Source organism: Orcinus orca, chromosome 20, assembly GCF_937001465.1.
Source record: "Orcinus orca chromosome 20, mOrcOrc1.1, whole genome shotgun sequence".
Lineage (NCBI taxonomy): Eukaryota > Metazoa > Chordata > Mammalia > Artiodactyla > Delphinidae > Orcinus > Orcinus orca.
This window is the reverse complement of record NC_064578.1, coordinates 13,023,806-13,039,303: the sequence shown is the minus strand read 5'-3', so window position 1 is coordinate 13,039,303 and position 15,498 is coordinate 13,023,806. Positions and strand designations below refer to the sequence as shown.

At 42.5% G+C, this 15,498-nt stretch overlaps 1 protein-coding gene across 2 annotated transcripts in view; it reads right to left on the bottom strand.

The window, feature by feature from the left end:
- GLG1 (golgi glycoprotein 1) overlaps window positions 1-15,498 on the bottom strand; it is a 149,477-nt gene that overhangs the window by 8,188 nt on the left and 125,791 nt on the right. For both annotated transcript variants that reach the window (XR_004485066.2, XM_004273265.4), the window contains exons 14-23: window positions 15,288-15,350; window positions 14,404-14,517; window positions 13,478-13,566; window positions 12,397-12,514; window positions 11,118-11,210; window positions 4,608-4,745; window positions 2,884-3,007; window positions 1,894-2,036; window positions 1,601-1,702; window positions 570-677 (exon numbers count right to left, since the gene is read on the bottom strand). Coding sequence is in view for 1 of the 2 variants with exons in the window: in XM_004273265.4 (XP_004273313.1) it covers window positions 570-677; window positions 1,601-1,702; window positions 1,894-2,036; window positions 2,884-3,007; window positions 4,608-4,745; window positions 11,118-11,210; window positions 12,397-12,514; window positions 13,478-13,566; window positions 14,404-14,517; window positions 15,288-15,350 (1,092 nt within the window). In the remaining variant the exon portion in view is untranslated. The remainder of the gene's footprint in view (window positions 1-569; window positions 678-1,600; window positions 1,703-1,893; window positions 2,037-2,883; window positions 3,008-4,607; window positions 4,746-11,117; window positions 11,211-12,396; window positions 12,515-13,477; window positions 13,567-14,403; window positions 14,518-15,287; window positions 15,351-15,498) is intronic.

The window sequence follows — 15,498 nt, the reverse complement described above, 5'->3', positions numbered from 1 at the left end:
TGTGGGCTCTAGAGGGCAGGCTCAGTAGTTGTGGCTCACGGGCTCTAGAGCGCAGGCTCAGTAGTTGTGGCACACAGGCTTAGTTGCTCCACAGCATGTGGGATCTTCCCGGACCAGGGCTCGAACCTGTGTCCCCTGCACCGGCAGGAGGATTCTTAACCACTGCGTCACCAGAGAAGTCCAGCTATCATATTTTGATAAATTTGTTTTTAATGTGATGTTTCTGAAATGAACTGAATTTGTAGTTTCATTGACTTTGACAAATGCAGTACGCTTACTGATATATTGGAATTGACATTTTACTTTGGCATAGCACTTAAACAATGACCTTAAACAATGGTCTAGTCATGGGGATGAGACATATTCTCAAGTAATTAGTACATGTGAAAAACTATTTAAGTTACAGACCATTAATGGTCAAAAGGCAAATTAGTTTGGTAAGAGGGAACAAGATAGAATTCTGGGAAGGAAGGTTTAGATTTGATCACTAACATGTACAGACTATAGCTTTAAGAGGAAGAAGAGCAGAGAAAAGCAAGTGAGAGAAAATGGTGACTGATGGGAGTTACCTTCTTACACATTTCTGTTTTGATTTTGAGCAGGTTAACTTTGAGGCACTCCTCTACTTGTCCTGTCTGTTCCTGGGCTGCTGCTTCTTCGGCACATAGACTGGCAATCTGTTCAGGACACACACAAAAAACAAGGGAACCCCTACTCTCACGAGACACCTTGGTCTCTGAAGCATGTCGATTGGAGATCCTCCCACACATGTGCCCGGGGCTCTTCTCAAACGGATTCCTGGTGGATTTCACTCCCCTCCCTCCCATATGGGATGCCAGGCTCTGTTCTCCTTCACGAGGACTGGCACAGAATTGAAAAACAGTCAATACATGTATCTTCATGCTGTCAACCCCAAGACCTGAGTCAGACTGTCCCAGGGCTGGTCACAAAGAAGGCTACTCTCTGATTCCTCAAGAGGAAGGTCATACAGCCAAGTAAAATCCTAAAAGCAAATGCTTGACATTGACAGAGGTTCAGAGTCAACCCAGCTACACAACTTGGAAACACACACACACACACAAAGGGGTCCTGACACATATCCTGCAGCACAGTTAAAAATTTAACCTTCTTTGGACAGCTTTGTGAGTAAGCTTTTTTGAAATATCTTTAGCCATGTTCCCATAAAATGGACATATGTTGAACAAGGTTCACTACATGACCTTTTCTAGCTAGAAAGTCAAGTAATATCCAAGAACTGGCACTTCGGTAGAGGCATTACAGGAGCACTTTTATCCTTCTGGCATGTGTTGGGAGTATTCTGCGTTGAACATCAGAATAAGGAGAGGGAAGGACAAACTAGACGTAGACAGATATAATAAACAAAAATGCTGTTCAATAGAGAAATATGGAATCAAAACTGAATAGTGATAGGACTAAGGACAAACCAAATTCAGTGTTACACAGAACCAGGAACTCAGACAGTGGAGAGCCTAGAAGAGCCCTGGATTCAGGGCTGAAGGGAAACAGAGTAAAGAACTTTTCTCCAGTAAAACTTCTCTGACCAGCTCTGTTCACAACCCGTTTTGTCCCCAAATCCTACCTCATCCGAGCAGTGTAGCTGGAGCTGAGGATCCAGTCGGTAATCTAGAGCAGACTCCTGGATAATAATCCGGATCTGGTCTTCACAGTCTGAAGAGAGGCGCTACATGTGACAAGGGAGAGTATGCCAGCCTATTAGAACATGTCAGCTTTTTATCTGGGCCCTGGCTTGGGGAAGGTGTGCAAAAAGGTCTTAGGGAAAGTAGCAGCAAGCTACGGACCTCCAAAGAAAAAACTGCCAGGACTAGTGGAGGTTCCATAAGTACACTCTGTGGAAAGCCCAGGGCAGTTTACCTGGTCAGCATATCTCAACTTGAGGCAAGAGATGACTTGACCTTCTAACTCCGAATCGTCCTTGGCCTTAGTCAGGATACCATGACAGAATTTAGGAATGTCAGCTTTACAGGCTTTCCTCAGCACAGGGTTTAGGCGGTAATCTAGAGCAGAAAGGAATAAGCACAGGATAAAACACTCCACCTGGATTCACAAATGTTTTGAGATCCACTTACCCAAAGGGGGCATATTAAGTCAACGACCACTAATAAACCACTGATTTGTTTACTTGGTAAATGTTTACTGAGCTCTCACTACACTGTTTTATTTTATTTTATTTTTGGCCATGTCCTGCGGCTTGTGGGATTGAACCCGGGCCACGGCAGTGAAAGCCCAGAATCCTAACTAGGCCACCAGGGAACTCCCTCAACACGCTGTTTTAAATCAGCAATATACTGTGGTGGAAGAGCAGACGTGGAAACCCCCAGGAAACGTACTCTGCAGCAGCTCTGCAGGATCTATTGAGGCCAACATTCTAAGCAGTCCTCACAAAAATCTAGCAGACATCAGCAACCTTCCCCATGATACATATTTTTGAAAATTCTGAGAACAGACTATCCAACTCAACTTGACCACTAAGTTACAAGGTCTTGCAACTCAGAGCTTAAATTTCTCTGTTCTAAAACAGATTACCCACATAGTCTCCTGCCACATGCGTGAAGTTTTACTAAATTTCTAGACTTTTCAATGAGCTTTAGCCCTAATTCGTTTTGTACACCCTTCAAAGGCAAGTGTCCTATGTTTTCAGCCTCCTCTTTCCCATGACTTTCATTCTGTTCTTCTAGATGCTCTTCAAGGAAGAAGTAACTCACTTTGCTCATCACATCCGGACTCTTCCCTTAACATTCAGGAGCAAGAAAGCACCTTTAGTTTAATTAGGCAAGTATATGCCCACTCAATTCCTTTCAAGCCATACCCAGCAGGACCAGGAAAGCCACGCCAAAATGTTACCAGTGTTCTGGGTGATCTGGCGCTTGGTTATCATCTGTTTGCATTTGGGATCCATCAATTCACTATTCTTATTTTGCTTCAAGCATTGCAACATCGTTTTGGAATCCGCTTCTGGACAGAATCTCTGCAAAGAAACAAAGTTTTATAGAAGTAGTTACCCAAATATGGCAATTAACACCATATTTATCACTCTTACATCTTTTGGGGAGCTTATGACAGAACCTAAAGGCATCACTTGGGACGAGAAATGGTAAGCCTGAATAATCACCCAGCCTCAAGTTCCCCTTTACCTATTCTCTACTATATTTCTCAATTTCTTTCTACTACCTGTTCCTATTTTGGATAGGACGCGTTCCCTACTTACATGGCTATGCTACATTACACGGCCTCTCGTAAGCTTACATACTGTTTTTGCATGAACGTAACATTGTACCAGGTGACCACCTAGCCCTCAAGCCACATCTAGCCAATCCCAATGGGAAATTTAGGAATTACCCAGCAACCAGTGTGAACAGGGATGTGGGGGAAGGACCTATCTGGTTCACCCCTTTAACCAGAGGGGCTATAATCCTACCAAATCCTGCGGAGCCAGCCCCCGTACACTTGTTAGTGTCCTTGAAGTCAGAGATTCATTTTGGACTAGTGATAAACTCTATCTATATCTGCTAATCCACAGTCTATTAATTATAGTCCACTGTTATCTTAATATGGGGACATGGAGTGCTGACTGATTTTTTTTTTTTTTTTTTGCGGTATGCGGGCCTCTCACTGCTGTGGCCTCTCCCGTTGTGTAGCACAGGCTTCGGATGCGCAGGCTCAGCGGCCATGGCTCACGGGCCCAGCCGCTCCGCAGCATGTGGGATCCTCCCAGACCGGGGCACGAACCCGTGTCCCCTGCATCGGCAGGCGGACTCTCAACCACTGCGCCACCAGGGAAGCCCCTGCTGACTGATTTTTATAGAAGTCAAAATCTTACAAACCTCCTTCAAATCAGAGCCTGACATTTCCACTTTTACAGAGGACTCAACTCTTCCAGACCCAGCTAAAGAGACTTCTAACTTTCACAGTTCTCTTTGGAGTTTATTGATAGGGTGAGGAGTATCATTTTATTTTAAAGGGAAGCTGAAATAAGGGGTTAGCACCTTATTTAGTAAGGTGTAAGTTTAATCTCTTTGTACGTGTGGACAAATAAAGGAACTGACATCCAGGTTCTCCAGTCAGCCCTGCTGCAGGGGGCATTTATTGAAGAAGTAAATGAAGCAAAACAACCTGTAGAACAAAAAAAGCCTTTGATGGTGATAGATGGATGATCAGGACATTTGATGGTGGCCTCCTCAGTATACCTACCACCAACCGCGCTGAAAACCAATCACATATTTAATGGACATCTATTTACTTCTTCCTCAGGTCAAAGTGAGGTTAGCTATCTTAGCTTAGTGGTTCTGAAACTTGAGCTTCATTGGAACCCCCGGGGGCTTGTGAAAACAGAGGGCGCCACTCCCAGAGCTTGACTCAGAGATCGGGGTGGGGCCTGAGACTTTGTAAGTTCCCAGGTGGTGCTGACGCTGCAGGTATAGGGACCAGACTTCGAGAACCACAGCCGTAGCTGTATAAAACAGGTTGACATTGAGAGATTATATGAATTTTCTCTGAAATTTAAAGAAGTTTGTGTTTTTGTTATGTTGACTTACCCTGTGCTCAACCCTTGGTTTTGGGTCCCTTACCTTTATCATCTGCTTGCAGACTCTCATGAGTGTATAGTCTAGTTCTGGGTCCATCATCTCTGTCTCCTGCAGCTTAAAGACTTTCTGGTGGCAACGGGTGCTCAGCTGCTTCTTGTTTTCTTTCAGACATTCAATAATCTAGGGCATAACAGTTATGGGCAAGTTAAGAGGTGGATCAGGTATTGATAATCCATGTTTCCTGGCTGAAGCATTAAGTTCTTAGTACATTCCTCACTTTTCTATACAGGTACCTTTCATTTCTAATTCCTAGGTAACAGGAATCAGGATTTCCTCACAAAGGAGAATTATAATAGATTTACAACCCCAGGGCTAATAGCAAACCAAATGTATAAACATTATGGATAAAGAGCAGGTTGTACTGGAGTCTAAGGGGAAGGAAACCCTCTCAAGATTCCTGGTTTCTTCTTCCTTCCAGGGCTATTCCTTGTCAAGATCCCTTCTGGAGCATACATCAGGCTCTCTGCCTTTCCCTGGAGCAATAACCCTGACTCGACAGCAAGCACAAGCCAGGAAGTTCAGTTCAACTCACCATTTACCACATGAGAACAGAGCATTAGATGCCAGCTACGAATGAGACTCAATCCTTACCTTTGAAGACTATACAGTCTCACAGGGCAGTTATATAAATAAACAACTACAATAAAAAAGATGAGTGACTTAACATAAAAGAATAAAATGCCATGGGATAGATTTTAAGAGACTGAATTAGGTGTATCCTAAAACCTCCCCTTCCCTACAACAAACTTTTAGCTACTATAAAAAAAAGATAAAGAAAGAAAGCAGATGGGAAGCTGCAGTAGCTAGGGCTGTAGCATGTAGTCATGAGACTTCTATGAAATCCTCAAGGCACAACCAAGAATCACCAAATACAGTTGACCCTTCAATGACAAGGGTTTGAACTACACAGGTCCACTTATATGAGAATTTTTTTCAATAGTAAACACTACAGGACTACATGATCTGTGACTGGTTGAATCTGTGGATGTGGAACTTAGATAGGGAGGGCCCAACATATATGGAGGGCTGACACTATACACAGGTTTTTAACTATGTGGACGTGCAGCACTCCTAACCCCATGCTGTTCAAGGGTCAACTGCAGTTAAGGGACACTAATACCGTAAGAAAGATGATAAACAAAATAAATCAAGGCCTCAGAACTGAGGGGGAAAGGCAACAGAGCAATCAAACGTATATTGAATATCTTCAGAACAACAGAGAAGAAAACAGTAAATAAGAATCAAGAACAGGTAGTTATGAGAAGAACCAATTAGAGATGTTACAAATGAAAAATAAGTGAAGGGGACAAGACCGTGGAGTAGTAGGACCTGAGCTCACCTCCACTCGCAAAAACACCAAAATCACAACTAACTGCTGAACAACCATCAAAAAAGACTGGAACCTACCAAAAAAGATATTCTACTTCCAAAGACAGGCCACAGTGAGATGGTAGGAGGGGCACATTAATGATATAATCAAATCCTATACCCACTGGGTGGGCAACCCACAAACTGGAAAATAAGTATATCGCAGAGGTTCTCCCATAGGAGTAAGAGTTCTGAGCCCCACTTCAGGCTCCCCAGACTGGGGGTCTGGCATCAGGAGGAGGAGCACGCAGAACATTTGGCTTTGAAGGCCAGCAGGGCTTGATCGCAGGAATGCCACGGGACTGGGGGAAACAGAAACTCCACTCTTGGAGGGCTCACGCAAGGTCTTGTGTGTACTAGGGCCCAGGGGGAAAAGCAGTGACTTCATTGCTGGACTTGGAGGGTCTCCTAGAGCGGCAGGGGGTAGCTGTGGCTCACTGCAGGGACAAGGACATTGGTGGCAGAGGTACTTAGGAGTACTCATTGGCGTGAGCTATCCCGGAGGCCACCATTTTGACACCAAGACATGACCCCCACCCAACAGCCCTTAGGCTCCGGTGCTGGGATGCCTCAGGCCAAACAACCAATGGGGCAGGAACACAGCCCCACCCATCAACAGACAGGCTGCTTAAAGTCTTCCTGAGCCCACAGCCGCCTCTAAACACACCCCACTGACACGGCCCTGCTCACCAGGAAACGTGCACAAGCCTCTTAGCCCAGCCTCACCCACCAGGAGGCAGAAGCCAGAAGCAAGAGGAACTACAATCCTGAAGCCAGTGGGACCACAAACACAGAAAGTCTGACAAAATGAGATGGCAGAGGAATATGTTCCAGACGAAGGAAAAAAGCTAAGACCCCAGAAGAACAACTAAGTAACGTGGAGCTAGGCAATCTACCTGAAAAGAACATTCAGAGTAATGATAGTAAAGATGATCCAAGATCTCGGAAAAACAATGGAGTTACAGACTGAGAAGATACAAGAAATGTTTAACAAAGAGCTAGAAGATATAAAGAAGAAACAAGCAGAGACGAACAATATAATAACTGGAATGAAAATACACCAGAAGGAATCAATAGCAGAATAAATGAGGCAGAAGAATGGATAAGTGAGCTGGAAGACAGAATGGTGGAAATCACTGCTGCAGAACAGAGTTAAAAAAATAAAAAAGAATGAAAAGTGAGGACAGTTTAAGAGACCTCTGGGACAACGTGAAATGTAACAACATTTGCATTATAGGGGTCCCAGAAGGAGAAGAGAGAAAGGGCCTGAGAAAATATTTGAAGAGATGATAGCTGAAAACTTCCCTAACACCCAAGTCCAAGAAATGCAGAGAATTCCAGGCAGGATAAACCCAAGGAGGAACACACTGAGACACATATTAATCAAACTGACAAAAATTAAAGACAAGCAGGAAATATTAAAAGCAAGAAGGGAAAAGCAACAAATAACATACAAGGGAACTCCCATAAGGTTATCAGCTGATTTTTCAGCAGAAACTGCAGGCCAGAAGAGACTGGCATGATATATTTAAAGTGATGAAAAGGAAAAACATACAACCAAGAATACTCTATCCAACAAGGCTCTCGTTCAGATTTGATGGAGAAATCAAAAGCTTTCTGGATAAGCAAAAGCTAAGAGAATTCACCACCAAACCAGTTTTACAACAAATGCTAAAGGAACTTCTCTAGACAGAAAAGAAAAGGTCACAACTAGAAACAAGGAAAATATGAATGGGAAAGCTCACCAGGAAAGGCAAACATACAGTAAAGGTAGGAAATCATCCACAAATATGGTATCAAAACCAGCAGTCGTGAGAAGAGAAGAGTACATATGCAGGATATTGGAAATGCATTGGAAATTAAGACAAGAGCAACTTAAAACAATCTTGTGTATATATATAGACTGCTATATCAAAACCTCATGGTAACCACAAACCAAAAATCTACAGTAGATATACACACAAAGAAGAAAAAGGAATCCAAACACAACACTAAAGACAGTCATCAAATCACGAGAACAAAAGAGGAAGGGAAGCAAAAAGACCTACAAAAACTAATCCAAAACAATTAACAAAATGGCAATAAGAACATACATATAGGTCATTACCTTAAATGTAAATGGATTAAATGCTCCAACCAAAAGACATAGACTGGCTGAATGGATACAAAAACAAGACCCATATATATGCTGTGTAGAAGAGACCCACTTCAGATCTAGGGACACATACAGACTGAAAGTGAGGGTATGGAAAAAGGTACTCCATGCAAATGGAAATCAAAAGAAAGCTGGAGTAGCAATACTCATATGAGACAATACAGACTTTAAAAAGACTATTACAAGAGACAAAGAAGGACACTACGGGATGATCAAGGGGTCACTACAATAAAATATAACAATTGTAAATATATATGCACCCAACATAGGAGTACCTCAATCTATAAGGCAAATGCTAACAGCCTTAAGAGAACAAATCATCAGTAACACAATAATAGTGGGGGACTTTAACACTGCACTTAACGTCAACGGACAGACAGAAAATCAATAAGGAAACATAGGCTTTAAGTGACACATTAGACCAGATGGACTTAACTATTATTTATAGAGCATTCCATCCAAAAGGAGCAGAATGCATATTCTTTTCAAGTGCACATGGAACATTCTTCAGGATAGACCACATGCTGGGCAAGCCTCAGTAAATTTAAAAAAACTGAAATCATATCAAGCATCTTTTCCGACCACAACACTGTGAGATTAGAAATCAACTACAAGATAAAATAGCATCAGAAAATATAAAGTACATGGGGATAAATCTGACAAAAGATGTAGAAAAACTGTACACCAGAAACTAAAAATCATTGCAGATATAAACCAATAAGAAAACCTAAATAAATGATAATATGAGGGGAAAACCACCTCATCTATAGAGAAAGAGATTTTAGTAGCTTGAATTTTGGTTCCCCAAAAGATATGTATAAGTCCTAAACCCGCAGTTGTGAATGTGAATATTTGAGACAAAAATTCTTTGCAAAAGTAATTAAGCGAGGAATCTCAAAATGAGATCATCCTGAGTTATCTGGATGGGACCTAAATCTAATGTAAATGTCTTTATAAGTTTATAAGAATAAGAAAATATACATAATACACAAAGGAGAGACATGGAGGAGAAGGTCATGAGAAGATGGAGGCAGAGACTGGAATCATGCATCCCCAAGTCAAGGACTGGAACCACCAGAAGATGGAAAAAGCAAGGAAGCATTCTGCCCTAGAGCCTTAGGAAAGAAAGCAGTCTTGCCAACACCTTGATTTCAGACTTCAGGCCTCCAGAACTGTGAAATAATAAATTTGTTTTAAGGCACCCAGTATGTGGTAATTTGGCAGCTCTATGAAACTCATATACAGATGCAAGAATTACAGTGGACCTCTCATCAGAAACTACGCAGAAAACTGTGTGAAGTGAAATATTTGAAGTATTGAAAGAAAAAAAAAATGCAGCAACCCAGAATTCTATATCCAGCAACCTAGAATTCTATATCCAGCAAAACTGTTCAAAAATGAAGAGAAGAGGAGCTTCCCTGGTGGCACAGTGGTTGAGAGTCCACCTGCCGATGCAGGGGACACGGGTTCATGCCCCGGTCCAGGAAGATCCCACATGCCACAGAGAGGCTAGACCTGTGAGCCATGGCCGCTAAGCCTGCGCGTCCGGAGCCTGTGCTCCGCAACAGGAGGGACCACAACAGTGAGAGGCCCGTGTATGGCAAAAAAAGAAAAAAAAAAAAAATGAAGAGAAGATAGACTTTCTCACACAAATAAAAACAGGGAATTCATTGCCCATACATGCACCTTGTAAAAAAAATGTTAAAAAGTTCTTTGGGCAGAAGGGAAAATATATAGGTCAAAACCTTGGATCTACATAAAGCAAGGAAGAGCATTAGAGAAGGAAAAAAAGTGAAAAAAATGATTTATTTTCTTATTCTTAATTGATCTGATAACTGCCTAATAACAATGTACTGGGTGATCATAGCATATGCATAAAAAATGAATAATAGCAATGTCACAAGGGATGGGTGGAAGGAATTGCGAATGCTCTCTAATAAAATACATACACTATATGAGAAAAAAAAAAAAGAAATGAAAAATAAAACCCAACTGGTAGTCTCCCTAAAGAGCAGGATGGAAAGTGCTAAAGGATAAATTATGAAACTGGGAAACAGAACTGAAAAATTACCTCAGTGTAGTACAGAGAGATGAAGAAATGAAAAGCATAAAAGAAAAATTGAGAGACATGGAGGACAGATTCAGATGCTCCAAGTGTCTAACAGGAGTTCCAGAAGGAAGGAAAAGGAAGGCAATATTTGAAAGGTTTGAGAATTTCCTAGAACTGAAGTAAGACTTGAATTCTGAGACTGAATGAGCCAACCAGGATAATGAAAACAAAAACCATATCGAACTATATCACAGTGAAATTACAGATCATTAAAGATAAAGAGAAAACTCAGAGGTAGATTAACTACACAGAAATAAGAATCAGATTGACATCAGACTTTGCATCACCAACAGCAGATACTAGAAGACAATGAAGCCACTATCTCAAAGGCTAAAGTACCTGGCAATGCCCTGAACTAGAAGAGGTAGATGAGTCAATGGAAGAACATTAAAAACAAAAACAAAAAACCACTTGATTGCATTTCATTCCTGATGATTCTGGGTAGGGCCCTGTTCTGTGAATTAGGGTAAGAAAACCTCCCATGATGGTTCTTAAGTGACCTCTAGTTAAGAACTTCTGTGCAATGGGATCATATGAGGGAATAATTAATTTGGAGGTGCAGAGTGTTGGGAAAGCTATAGAGAGGAGGAGGCATTTGAAGGATAATTAGGAGTTTACTAGGCAGACAAGGTGGAGGAGGACAAGGTAACCTGAAAGAGGGAAGAGAATGAATAGGTGACAAAGAGGAATGAAGGTGAGCAAAAGTAGTCTGTTTGGGAAAAGCAGCCTGGCGTACCTTAAGAAGGGATGATCAGGCTGGATAGGATGTGATGGGGCCTATCTCACCAGCACAGAATTAATTATTAAAAAGGTACCTTCACGTTACCTTTACAATTAAAAAATAAAAACAAAAAGTTACCTGAGCATTGCCATATTGCACAGTGGAACAGTGGTTTTTGATGTCACTCTTGCAGGCTTCATACAGATCTGGTTCCAGACGGATGTCCTCTGTCTGTATGAGGGGGAACCAGCATGGAAAAGTGAGCTTACTCTAAGCTGGAGAGATCAAATGTTCTACATATTTATTTGTTGATTGGATCTTGTCTGGTGGCCATAACTTCTACACAGCTAAGTGGCAGCAGTGTGGTCACTGCAGTAAACGGAGAAGTAGGATTGAGTTTCAGTTCTGCCACTACCTAGCTACAAGGCCTTGGCCTTTGTTTGCAAAATGAAATGCTACCATCTACTCTGACCCCTTCACAGGACTGCTGTGCGATGAAATAAGATAGTAATGATGTGGAAACCACTTTGAAAGCTAAAACCATTATACAGATGTAGGACTCTACTTTTATTATTATTATCATTTTACTCAAAGAGCCAGGTTCAAATCTGAGGACCCAACGTTCCTATTATAGAAGTATGTTTAGGCCAGTTCCACTTAAACATAATTACCACAGAATCACTACCTCTGTATATGAAAATCTCGTACTGCAACTTTGGGGATATTAATAATACCTGGTGTCCATTACTAGTTTCTGGTGTACAGAACATATTAAAATATATTTTTAGCCGTCTTATGTGGCTTAGGCTTATCCTCAAAAGTAAAGTGAAAAGTAGTGTCCTCTCAGAGTGCACACTGTGGGTGGCTTCCCAACATCCACCTCCCCTTGATTATCAGTAAGCTCATCAGTGAGTGCATCTGATGGGGGATGGGGCACAGATCTCAAACTGACACAATCAAATTGAGGAGAAGGACCTTTATTTCATGCTGGGGGCAGTTTTCTCTTGTTTCTATTTTCCTGCTGGAGATGAATATTGCAACAGGTGGCCCAGGTGTTGCAGGCAGCCATTGTGCGGCCATGAGGGAAAACAGCCTTAACAATGAAGCTGGTGTCCAAGGCAGCAGACTGGAGAGGGAGAGACCCTCGATCCTCGAGGACATTACTGATGCAATGACTACATCACATGCTTACAGCCTGTCTTACAGCTGGACTTCCAGTTATGTGTGGTAAAAAATACTTTATCCTTGAAAAAAAGGGAAACAAGAAGCTGTCCTATGGTAAAATTTTAGCACGCAGCTCCAAGTCTTAACCATCACGCTTGTGGCTGAAATCTTTCAGTTTGCCCTCACCCTTCACCTAACTCTCTAAGCCCTGCCCTGTGGTTTCTGGACCAGAGGTTGTGCTCTGCAGCGTTACCATCTCCAGCTCCTCCACCCGCAGCTGCTTGCGGCACTTCAGGGACACCCTGTGTTCCTTGGCTTCCTGGAGAGTGTCGTTGCGCACGGTGGTGCTTAGGCAGATCACCACGTCCACCCTGCCAAGGAAAGAAGAGGCCTGAGACTGGCTGGAGCCACACAAAGGCAGATGGTGAGAACTGGGCTGGGGCAGGGGCCACACCATCCCCCCAGAACCCAGGAACCCCTTTACCATGTTTTTGAATGCCTTTCCTGTAAGTCTCACTGTGTTTTCAGAGAGCTAAAAGCAGCAATTTGTCTGTATATGTCATAAAAGTTGGGCCACAGCTCAAATGCCGACAACATTCCTGGCTGGTGGGGAGGCCAGAGAGGGAACATGTGTGCAAGGACAGTTTAACACTTGTTTTGATGAAAACATGTGACCAGAGAGGAATGCTACTCTACTCTTAACTCTGGACAGTGTCTTTGATATACTGAGAAAATCATTCCTGAAAAGTACAGAAATCTAAGCAAACACGGGAACTTGGTTTCTATGAGGGGAACTGTGTTCTAGAAATGCACCTCTGCAAAGAGCAGCATGGAAGAATCTGGGCAGCCATGCTATAAAAGCTCATCACTCTCCTCATTAACACCTAATTCTTAAATGAATACAGCTTTTGTTTCTTTACTACATCTCTAACTCAGTGAAAGCCTCTGCTGCTTCCCTGAAGAGATGACACAATGGAATGACGTTCGGAGGAAATCAGTTAACGTCTTATTCACACTGCAACGTGCTCCTCTAAGTACACAATCTGTATGTGCTTCATCAGTTAGATAGCCTGAACCTGGAAAAATTAAAAATGCTCCTTTAGGACACAGGCTCTCCATATCAGAACTACCACCACCAGGTGTGGCTCCAGGCTGCTATAAAGAGGATATGTCTAGACAATCCAAGTGTTTGGCCATACTACCAAAGGAGGGTGTAGGAGGGCTGCAGGGCTAATCCTGTCAGAGAGCAGCAGGCCATCTGACATCCTGGATACTCATTCAGTAGCTAAGAGGGACTTTAGGGAAGCAGAACGAATCAATTAAAAGCTACATACTTCTTCTTTATGTTGGGACAAAGTTTCAACACGTCCTCCTTGCAGGCCATTTTAAACTTGTAAGAGAACCGAAAATCCTTCATCTGCACCTAAAAAAGATGATGAAAAAGAAAACCAGAAGCTCTGTGACGAGGTCTAATCAGCAGCGCTGGGAGTAAGTGTATTCATATACCGTTTGCAGCAGCTAGCTTTTCAGGCCTGCACAACTCTGTCTCTTCAGACTTCATGACCTGCTAAGCTGCCCACGGCATCTTTTGCTCCGCGTACACCAGCTTCCAGTCACACACAGGCTGTGACTCTTCCCCCAGATCTTCCCATGGTTTGCTCCCTCACTTTTCTTGACGCTTCTATTCAAACACCTCCTTCTCAAGTCCCTTTTTCTCCATCACCCTGCAGGCCTTACACTGCTTTATTTTTCCTCACAGGCTCACCTGAAACTATATATTTGTAAATGTACCTTTGCATCTTTCTTTCACAAGAATGTAAACAAGTCAACAACAGCAGGGTTTGTCTGTTCTCCCCTGTCTCCCAGTGCCCACAGTCCAGAGGCCCTCAGTACCATTTGGGGATGGCAGTCAGGGAGGCTAGGTGCCCCAAGAAGAGGTCAATTTTACATAGATGACTGGATTTCACCCTTCTAGGAAGGAAGTGCTTGCTTTATCAGAAATACTTCCTTTAGACATGTGGTAACTACGAAGACTATGGTTTAACCTTCTTATTCAAATGCCAGACCTGGGTAGTATGATTTAAAAGAAAAAAAAAGCTTAGATTCTAGTGTACTGATACACACTTGGGCTGCTGCACTGAACAGTTATTTGGAAAAAATGATTTTTCACAGAAGAGGTGCCCTGATGTTCTGAAAGAAGAAGGGATTCAGTAACCATCCAAGCAGTCAAGACGAGAAGGATGTGCCAGGTGTTACTGACCAGCTGGAAGTGGGTGACTCCGATGGCGCACTTCTCATTCATATCCTTCTGGTGTTTGTTCTGTATGAGACACTCCATCAAGTCTCCAGAGTCTATCTGGTTATCTGCTACATCCTGGGGAAGGCAGTGCACATTTACCCTTCATTTGTAACTATTAATGAACAAAGCCTGCACCCCAGCCCATACAAAAAATGCAAACGAGATCGATTCTAGAGCCTTTACAAATAAGACACATCACAAATTATGTCAAAGTAAGTCTGAGACATTACAAAGGATCAACACTCAGGGGAATAAAATTTACGCAGCAAGTTGCCCTCACTGCGTGAAGCTCCAACAAGAACATGTACTATGCAGGTCTCTTAACTCTTCTCCTTATATGATGCCGGCAGCTGGCTTTAGGGATAACATCTAACATTGTCTGCTGATTGTCAGATCCTTAGGGTTACTGGGTGTGTTTTCACTCCCACAATTTAGGTAGTTCAGTAAGTGACTAAAAGTAATAAAGTAACGGAATTCCCTCAACATCAGGTACAAGGAGAGAGCTGGAAGGGGAAGCCACATTATTGTTAACAAATCCCGGCTGTATGTTATCAGAAGCAATTCAGCCCTACAAATGGGGCTTCCCCCTCCCCTCTTTCCTTACAGACGGCATCTCAGCAAGTGCTGTTAACCAACGATCTGGTTACCTACGAGGGGTAAGCAAATAGTTTCCCAGGATGGTAGCCCCTCTTGATGTTTGCATTTTCAACTTTAACTGGTGAAAGTTGGTTATCACTTAGGAGCAATGTGAGTGGAAGACAGAGATGAGTTCAATACACGTGGGGGCCAGAGCCCCAGTGAAACTGGTTCTGTTTCTAACCCTTGTTCCTCTAGACAACACTTACGTGGCAAAAGTTCTGAATTATGGGCTCGCAGGCTCTCATCAGCAAGGCTTCTATTTGAATATCCTGCAGAAAATTAAAATATCAGTAATTCTTTTTTTTTAACATGTTTATTGGAGTATAATTGCTTTACAATGGTGTGTTAGTTTCTGCTTTATAACAAAGTTTATCAGTTATACATATACATATGTTCCCATATCTCTTCCCTCTTGCG